At 42.2% G+C, this 10000-nt stretch overlaps 1 protein-coding gene across 1 annotated transcript in view; it reads left to right on the forward strand.

The window, feature by feature from the left end:
* LOC143276891 (potassium voltage-gated channel protein Shaw-like) overlaps nucleotides 1–3595 on the forward strand; it is a 26858-nt gene extending 23263 nt beyond the window's left edge. Inside the window, exons 6-7 of the mRNA XM_076581547.1 lie at nucleotides 3119–3217; nucleotides 3378–3595. Of these exons, the coding sequence (XP_076437662.1) occupies nucleotides 3119–3217; nucleotides 3378–3595 (317 nt within the window). The remainder of the gene's footprint in view (nucleotides 1–3118; nucleotides 3218–3377) is intronic.
* Nucleotides 3596–10000: the final 6405 nt, after the last annotated feature.

The following is a 10000-nucleotide window of genomic DNA, read 5'->3' on the forward strand; positions in this document are numbered from 1 at the left end:
TCTACTGAGGGTGAGTTCCTTGAGGGAGAGTTTTTATGTGTGTTGATGTTAGTCTTGATGATTCTACTAAGGGGGAGTTCCTTGAGGGAGAGTTTTGATGTGTGTTGATGGTAGTGTTGATGATTCTACTAAGGGGGAGTTCCTTGAGGGAGAGTTTTGATGTGTGTTGATGGTAGTGTTGATGATTCTACTAAGGGTGAGTTCCTGGAGGGAGAGTTTTGATGTGTGTTGATGGTAGTGTTGATGATTCTACTAAGGGTGAGTTCCTGGAGGGAGAGTTTTGATGTGTGTTGATGGTAGTGTTGATGATTCTACTAAGGGTGAGTTCCTTGAGGGAGAGTTTTGATGTGTGTTGATGATTCTACTAAGGGGAGAGTTTTGATGTGTGTTGATGGTAGTGTTGATGATTCTACTGAGGGTGAGTTCCTTGAGGGAGAGTTTTGATGTGTGTTAATGGTAGTGTTGATGATTCTACTAAGGGGGAGTTCCTTGAGGGAGAGTTTTGATGTGTGTTGATGGTAGTGTTGATGATTCTACTGAGGGTGAGTTCCGGCAGGGAGAGTTTGATGTGTGTTGATGGTAGTGTTGATGATTCTACTAAGGGGACAGTTTGATGTGTGTTGATGGTAGTGTTGATGATTCTACTAAGGGGGAGTTTTTGAAGGGAGAGTTTGATGTTTTATGATGGTAGTGTTGATGATTCTACTACTACTACTACTGCTGCTGCTGCTGCTGCTGTTGCTGCCGATGTTGCCATAAAAATATATTATTATTATTTTTAAACTTGGTTCAATTCACAGCTTTGTGGGGTAAGGGAAGTAACTGATAAACCAGGTTCAACTCACAGCTTTGTGGGGTAAGGGAAGTAACTGATAAACTAGGTTCAACTCACAGCTTTGTGGGGTAAGGGAAGTAACTGATAAACTTGGTTCAACTCACAGCTTTGTGGGGTAAGGGAAGTAACTGATAAACTTGGTTCAACTCACAGCTTTGTGGGGTAAGGGAAGTAACTGATAAACCAGGTTCAGCTCACAGCTTTGTGGGGTAAGGGAAGTAACTGATAAACTAGGTTCAACTCACAGCTTTGTGGGGTAAGGGAAGTAACTGATAAACTTGGTTCAACTCACAGCTTTGTGGGGTAAGGGAAGTAACTGATAAACTTGGTTCAACTCACAGCTTTTTGTGGGGTAAGGGAAGTAACTGATAAACTAGATTCAACTCACAGCTTTGTGGGGTAAGGGAAGTAACTGATAAACTAGGTTCAACTCACAGCTTTGTGGGGTAAGGGAAGTGACCCTGCAGTTAAGAAACTGCTTGCTACTTTCTTGAAAACTATGCTGCTACAGGTGATATCGTTAAAGCAGTCATGACAGCAAAAACAGTAACTCTACGACTACTACTACTCAAGAACAATAACTCTACGACTACTATTACTCAAGAACAATAACTCTACGACTATTGCTACTACTACTACTACTACTGCTGCTGCTGCTGCTCCTGATGATGATGATGAAGAAGATGATGATGATACAGATGATGATGATGATGATGATCTACAACTTCTACTGCTGCTGCTGCTGCTACTACTACTACTACTACTACTACTAATACTAATACTAATACTAATACTGGTGATGATGATGATTATTACGGCGATGATAATTTTGATTGTGATGAGGAGGAGGAGACAAATGATAACAACAACACCGATAATAATAATAATGATAATAATAATGACAATAATAATAACGGTAATGATACTACTAGTACTTCTACTACTACTACTACTACTACTACTACTACTACTACTTCCACTACGACAAGATAATGATGATATCTACGATGATGATGGTCATGATGATGGCCATCATCATCTTGAAACAGGCAATATAGGGTTCACACACACACACACACACACACACACACACACACACACACACACACACACACACACACACACACACACACACACACACATCCACACACACAAGTTCAGGACCTCTCGGGAATGTTTTTGTTTTATTTTGTTTTAAAAATGATAATAATAATACATTTTTTGGGTGGGGTGGGGGGCGTGGTGGTAAAATGATGTCGATTTCCAGCAAACTGCAGGGTGTGTAGCCAATGTAATGGGCACTACTCATAACTAGAGGCACATTCTTGCACGCACACTTCAATCTTTCACAGTAAAAAAAAAAAAAAAGCACAGCTATTGTTGTTTGCAATCCACTAAATCAGCTGTACAATTTTTGGCTGAAACATGGATTTTTCAAAAGCATTTTTCTTTCAAGGTGTTCATGGTGCATGTCTGCCTGAAACAGCCTGTGATATTGTTCAGTAATAGGTCAACGGTAGATCTTAACCCTTTCACCGCCAGTCAATTTAGAGTACAGAATTCCCTTGTGGTATAAACACAGAAAAGACAATGGCTAAGAATAGCTGGGGATTCCCCCCTGCGATGTATAGAAAACATGGCCTGTCCTACCACCGAACATTAAGAGCAGTAGGTTCATGGATAACAGACCAGTGAATTGTCACCTTTCAGTGACATGGGTCCTCTACCACGCCTGTGCATAAATGCGAGCTTGGCGGTGAAAGGGTTAATGTAGCCTGAATGATCTGAAATCATCTCTGGAATTTTTTTTTTTAACGTTTCATGAAAACATGCTTGCTTTAATGAAGTGGTCTTGACCTTTTTATGAAACCTATGATAATAATGATGATAATGATAGTGATGATGATGAAGAAAATGACGGTGATGATGATGATAATGATACAAAACACTACTGCTACTGCTACTACTATTACTACTACTGCTGCTGCTGCTGCTGCTACTACTACTACTACTACTACTACTACTACCACTACTACTGTTTGTGATGATAATCCACCACCAGCAACAATGATAGTAACAACAGCAAGAAGAATAAGAATAAGAATGATTTGTTGTTGTTGTTAATGTTATTGTATCGACGATGATTAAGATGATGATGACGACACAAATACAACTGATAATGATGATGATGATGATGACAATAATAATGCTAATAACCACAACCTGCTCCTCCCACCTCCCCTACCCCCCCACCCACCCCCACACACCCTTCATCCCTTGCAGGAGTTCTGATGGACCTGCCCGGAAGCTGCAACAACACCGAGGACCTGACCATCGAGCCCCTCTCCTCCCCCACCCCCACCCCCACCACCGCCTCCGACGGCATCCTCTCCCCGGCCCCCGCCCCCTCCTCCTCCTCCTCCTCCCTCCCCCCAGCCGCCGCCGCTGCCACCACCACCTCGCCCACCACCCCGCCCCCCTCCTCCGCCACCAACACCACCGCCAACACCAGCCATCACCAGGAGCATTCCTCGCGCTCCAGTACTCCTCGGGGAAGTATCGGAGCCTCGGCGGTTCACACCACCAATAGCCTGGTACGGGTCAGGACGTAGGCTTCCCGGAAACTTCGCGGGTTTGAACCTGTTGTGGGAGAGAAGGGGAGAACGTGGGCCTGGCCTGGCGCTTGCCAGGTACTGTTGGTACCACGGGGATACCTCCTCCTCCTCCTCCTCCTCCTACTCCTCCTCGTCGGGTGGGTAGCTAACTCGTTCCTCTTTTGCGTCATCCCAGGTTCGATATCTTGAAGAAGAAGAAAACAAGGAGGAAATTTTTTTTTCCCGATCGCGAATGATGACAAGAAACACCACCACTACCACCACCACGATTGGCCTCTCAAGTGAAGACCGCTTCCATAAATCATCAGGAACCACAACAACAGCAACAAACGACGTGGGCTTCGGTGTCTCACTCATTGTTGTGGTTTTTTGGGTTGGTTTTTTTTTTGTCTTTGCTCAGACAGGCAAAAGCTGGTTCGTTTTCTACACGGTGAGAAAAAAACCTGAAGGTTCCAAGTTTTGGTTGTGGATGAAGGAAATCAAATGCTGACAAACAAACTTGTTTTCCAGGGACCAAGACCTCTCACAGGGCATTGTGAAAATGGCGCTTTTGTATGAGTGGCTGAAAGTTTCGTTCAGGAAATCTTCGTGGATATCGCTGGGAGCGAAGAAAATGTGTACAGTACCTGTTAGATCTGCACCTGTGTCTGTTCTCGGTTTACTCTCTCACTCGGACAGCTGTTAAAAAGCTGGTGTTTAGGGGTTTGCGAGGCGTCAGTGAATCGTTTGAGATGATGACCTCCCATCTCACAATCGTTGGAATCGCTTGTGCTGTACACACACACACACAGTATAAACCAATGTGATTAGCTGGGGCGGTACAGTCCATGGAATGAATTTTGACTGGCTAGTCTGTGCAGGGTGTGAAATTTGATTGGCCTGTTGGCTGGGGCAGTACACACCATGGAATGAATTTTGACTGGCTAGTCTGTGCAAGGTGTGACATTTGATTGGCCTGCTGTACAGACCTTGAAATGGATCTGGTTGTTTGGCGGCTGTACTCGGCATGGTATGAATCTGATTGGCTGTCACAGCGCAAATTGAATATGATTGGCTGGGCTGTGTACGGCATAAAATGAACTTGACTGGTTGTTCTGTATTCAGAAGACATGAATCTGATCGGCTCTACATGCACAGTATGAAATGTTGCTGACTGATTGTGCGCGCCTAGTTTTAAAGAAAGAAAAAAGAATACAATATTTTCTTTCTTCTACATTCCCACCCTGCCCTTCCCAATTTCATTACTTGCAGGCAAGCACTTGTGATGGTGTTAAAACAATAGACAAATAAGTCTTTTAGCAGTAGTGTACGAATGTAAATAAATTCATTAATTGTGTGATACCTTAAAATTCCACCCCCTTTTTTTAATTTGTTTTTGCTGTTGTACGAACGAAACCTTGATATCAGCTGTCTTCATTCCCAAAGTCAAAACAGGGTTTGAAAAAAAAAAAAAAAAAAAAAAAAAAAAAAATCACGGAAAATTCAAAGGGGAAAAAAATCCGTCTTGTCAGCTGAAAGTCGGGGAAATACCTGAACCGTTGCTGTACTGCGTTCAGCGAACCGACCACAAATTTTTCTACCTTTTTTTCCTGTACGTACACAAGTTCGTCTTGCCTGCACAAGTAGCAATTTGCAGCACTACTTTTTAGAACGTTGTTGAATGATGTAGCACGGTGTAGGTCGTGCTACGCTTCAAAATGGCGGAAGAGATACACGAAAAAGGTCCCCCCCCCCCCCCCCCCCCCCCCCCCCCCCCCGTGAACTCACCAATAAGTTTTGATACAATTTTGTAGGGTTCAGTGATATGAATCGATCGTGCACCAATCTGAGGTGGGTTTTTTTTTTTTTTTTTTTTTTTTAAACATTTAGTGAGGGTTAATGTTGTACCAGTACACTTTCAGTCGAAAGAAGTTTTGACAAAGATGCATGCAGGCTGAAGACAGCATCTTCAAAGTGGATAACTAACCTCTGTCTTGTCCAGTCAGACAAGATGTGTAAGGTGGTGAAGATATTAGTAGGACATTGCAAGAACAACATGATGTGATTGAATGTTGTAAGAGACACATTCCACGTGTTCCTTTTTTTTTGGTTTTTTGTTGTTGTTTTATTTTTGTTTTGTTTTTTCTCAGTTTTATTTTCGGCTTTCACGCAAAAGGGGCTTCAAAGCAGAGAAAAGCGGTCATGTAAATGTGAAAATAGTTTGAGGAGAGTGAGGATCGGTATGTAAGATACCGTTGCTGTATTGCATGGCGTAAATTATGATTCCATTGTTCCTGTATTTTTCTCTGTTCAGCTATACAGTGAGCCCCCCTTGGACACGAATAGTATTAGAAAGTTCAGAATACTTTATTATCTCAACTAGAGAAATTCACCAGCAAACATTCAACAAAGAATGTAAACGGGGAAAAAAGCTGAAGAAAACACTGCTGTTGAATCCTTTTTTTTTTCTTTTTTTTTTTTTAGACGTAAGTGGGAGAAGATTGTCAGTCAGTGATTGGGAAGACTGTTGGCGTAGACAGAAGGGAGATTGTTGCAGGAGAAAGAGGAGTATCACAGGAGAAACCAGAGCGTCGTAGCAGCAAGGAGAGCGATGTAGGAGAGGAGAGAGTGTTAGGATAAATAGGAGAAAAGGGCTTGTGTTGTAGAGGAGAGAATCTTAGCGTAGATATGAGAAATGGAGACTGTTGTCGGAGGACAAGAGAAAGTTGAAGGAGAAAAACGAGTTTCGTAGAAGAGGGAGAGCAATGCGAGAGAGGGGGGAGACTTAATTAAAAAATAAATAAATGAATAATACTAATTATAATGGTATTTATATAGCGCTGAATCTAGTGCAGAGACAAATCAAAGCGCTTTCGCACCAGTCATTCACACGCATGCATAAAATGAAGACAAGGAAGAGGCAGGGAAGGGAGGCCATTTTGGGAAGAGGTGGGTTTTAAGGCCACACCTGAAAGAGCTGAGCGTGGAGACCTGACGAAGCGAAAGAGGAAGTTCATTCCAAATGCAAGGTCCAGAGACAGAGAAAGAACGGTGGCCAATAGTCGAGTGTTTGAATCTGGGTATGCGTAAACATAGTGGATCCGAAGCCGATCGTAGTGAGCGAGATGGAGTGTAGAGGTAAAGGCAGCCACAGAGATGGGAAGGGGCAGATTTGTGAATACGTTTATAACATAGAGTGCTGATCTTGTACTTTATTCTGTGTGAGACAGGGAGCCAGTGGAGATGTTGCAAAAGAGCAGTGATGTGCTCAGATCTTTTCTTTCTGAGGAGGAGTCGAGCAGAAGAGTTGTGTATGACTTGAGTTAGACAGGAGAAGGTTAGGGGTAGTATTGTAGAAGGGAGACTCTTGGCATACATATAAGAAAGGAAAATGCAGTTGCAGAAGGGGGTGAGGGGGGGCAAGGGAGAGGGGGGGGGGGGTGCGGGGTTCTTGATGCAGAAGGAAGAATGTATGGAGATAGAAGCATGAAGGAGAGTAATAGTCGTGATGCACAAAAAGGAGAATGTAGCGTTTTTTCTGGTCTTAAAAAAAATCACGGGGTGTGTTTGTTTTTTTAAGTGAGTGTTGAAAAATGGAGAGTTTTTAATTTAGACAGAAGAAGGAAAAAATATTGAGGGAGACTTTTGGAGAATGGAAAGTAGTGTAAAAAAAAAGCAAAAAAGCAGAGTACTTTGCTGTGCAAGGAGGGTGTTATAGAAGGGGGGAGTTTTAAGGTAGACAGGAGAAGGAAATATGTTACTGGAGAAAGGGGAGTGTTATAGAAGGGGGGAGTTTTAAGGTAGACAGGAGAAGGAAATATGTTACTGGAGAAAGGGGAGTGTTATAGAATATGTTGCTGGAGAAAGGGGAGTGTTATAGAAGGGGGGAGTTTTAAGGTAGACAGGAGAAGGAAATATGTTGCTGGAGAAAGGGGAGTGTTATAGAAGGGGGGAGTTTTAAGGTAGACAGGAGAAGGAAATATGTTTTTGGAGACAGGGGAGTGTTTTAGAAGGGGGGAGTTTTAAGGTAGACAGGAGAAGGAAATATGTTGTTGGAGAAAGGGGAGTGTTTTAGAAGGGGGGAGTTTTAAGGTAGACAGGAGAAGGAAATATGTTGCTGGAGAAAGGGGAGTGTTTTAGAAGGGGAGAGTTTTAAGGTAGACAGGAGAAGGAAATATGTTGCTGGAGAAAGGGGAGTGTTATAGAAGGGGGGAGTTTTAAGGTAGACAGGAGAAGGAAAAATGTTGCTGGGGACAGGGGAGTGTTATAGAAGGGGGGAGTTTTAAGGTAGACAGAAGGAAATATGTTTTTGGAGACAGGGGAGTGTTTTAGAAGGGGGGAGTTTTAAGGTAGACAGGAGAAGGAAATATGTTGCTGGAGAAAGGGGAGTGTTATAGAAGGGGGGAGTTTTAAGGTAGACAGTAGAAGGAAATATGTTTTTTGAGACAGGGGAGTGTTTTAGAAGGGGGGAGTTTTAAGGTAGACAGGAGAAGGAAATATGTTGTTTGAGACAGGGGAGTGTTTTTAGAAGGGGGGAGTTTTAAGGTAGACAGGAGAAGGGAAAGATGTTGCTGGAGAAAGGGCAGTGTTTTAGAAAGGAGAGTATTGCACAACTGAAGGGAGTTGTAGAATCGAGAGTAAAGTACAGTAGAGGGAGAGTGTTGTAGGAGAGACATTATTGTAAAAGAGAGAATGTAGAAGAGAGGAGAGGTTTTAAGGCAGGCAGGAGAAAAGAACATGATGAGGGAGCGTGTTGTGGAAGGGAGAGTACTGCAGAAGGGAAAGAACTGTGCAAGTGAGAGTGTTGTAGAAAGCGAGGAAGTTGTAGGAGAAGGGAGCGTGTGTTGAATGAAAAGTTTTAAGGTTACCAGGAGCAGGGAGTTCGTTGCAGATAGGTGCGTGTTGTAGAAAAAGAATTATAGAGTATATGGGAGAGATCTGTGGGATAAGGCACAGTATTGTAGAAGGGAAAAATCATAGAGGAAATAAGAGAGGGAGATTCGCACAAGAAGGCAGAGTATTGTAGAAGGGAAACTCTTTGCATGCATAAAGGAAGTGGGAGTTTCGTAGAAGAAGGCAAAGTATTGTAGAAGGGAAACTCTTAGAATGCATAAAGAAAGTGGGAGTTTCGTAGAAGAAGGCAGATAATTTTAGAAGGGAAACTTAGAATGCATAAAGGAAGTGAGAATTTCGGAGAAGAAGACAGAGTATTGTAGAAGGGAAACTCTTAGAATGCATAAAGAAAGTGAGAGTTTCGTAGAAGAAGGCAAAGTATTGTAGAAGGGAAACTCTCAGAATGCATAAAGAAAGTGAGAGTTTCGTAGAAGAAGGCAAAGTATTGTAGAAGGGAAACTCTCAGAATGCATAAAGAAAGTGAGAGTTTCGTAGAAGAAGGACAGTATTGTAGAAGAGAAACTCTTAGAATGCATAAAGAAAGTGAGAGTTTCGTAGAAGAAGGCAGAGAATTTTAGAAGGGAAACCCTTAGAATGCAAAAAGAAAGTGAAAAGTTTCGTTGAAGAAGGCAGAGTATTGTAGAAAGGAAACTCTCAGAATGCATAAAGAAAGTGAGAGTTTCGTAGAAGAAGGCAAAGTATTGTAGAAGGGAAACTCTCAGAATGCATAAAGAAAGTGAGAGTTTCGTAGAAGAAGGCAAAGTATTGTAAAAGGGAAACTCTCAGAATGCATAAAGGAAGTAAGAGTTTCGTGGAAGAAGGGACAGTGTTGTAGAAGGGAAATCTTTCAGTGGATAGGAGAAGGAGAAGGGATATTGTTGTTGTAGGAGAAAGAAGGGTGCCGTAGAAAAGAGAGCATAAAAGAAAAGAAAACTTAAAGAGCTGACAGGAGAGAAGGAGAATGAATTTAGCAGAAATGAGAATATTCCAGGAGTTTGTTGTAGAATGGAAAAATCTTAGAATCGACAGAAGGGGAGAGTGATGTAGGAGAAAAGAGAGGAATGTATAAAAGGAGAGTGTAACAAGAGAGAGAGAGGGGGGGGGGGAGGGGGTTGGGGGGGGGGAACAATCCTAGAGCACAGAGGAAGGTGGGATAATTGTTGCAGGACAAAGGATAGTGTTGAAGATATAAAACTCTTCAGAGCACGTAGAAGGGACAGTACAGAAGGAGAAAGGACGTCTTGACCCAGAAAATGAAGAGGGGGGGGGGGGGGGGGGGAGTGTTTGGAAAGAATGGGGAACACGATAACGATATATATATATATATTTTTTTTTTTTTTTTTTTTTTAATTCAAGAAAGACCATGGCCTCATTTGAAGGGGATACACATAAATAGGAAAATATTTTAGAAAATGATGCGCACAGAAATATTGTACATGTAATTCATGAATATTGTATATATATATATATATATCTTGGAACGATATCGTAGTATCAGCTCATAATGGTTCTTCTCTCAAACGACTTTATACAGGAAAACTGCGAAGTTCTTGATAACAGAATCATTTTCTTGCAAGACATTAACAATGTTTGTCTGAAAAAGGTTGGTGTGCTGTAATACTTTGAAGGGATGGATGAATCTTCTTTTTTCTTCTAAGAACGAGGAGCACGTTTTGTG

Source organism: Babylonia areolata, chromosome 33, assembly GCF_041734735.1.
Source record: "Babylonia areolata isolate BAREFJ2019XMU chromosome 33, ASM4173473v1, whole genome shotgun sequence".
NCBI classification, from domain to species: domain Eukaryota; kingdom Metazoa; phylum Mollusca; class Gastropoda; order Neogastropoda; family Buccinidae; genus Babylonia; species Babylonia areolata.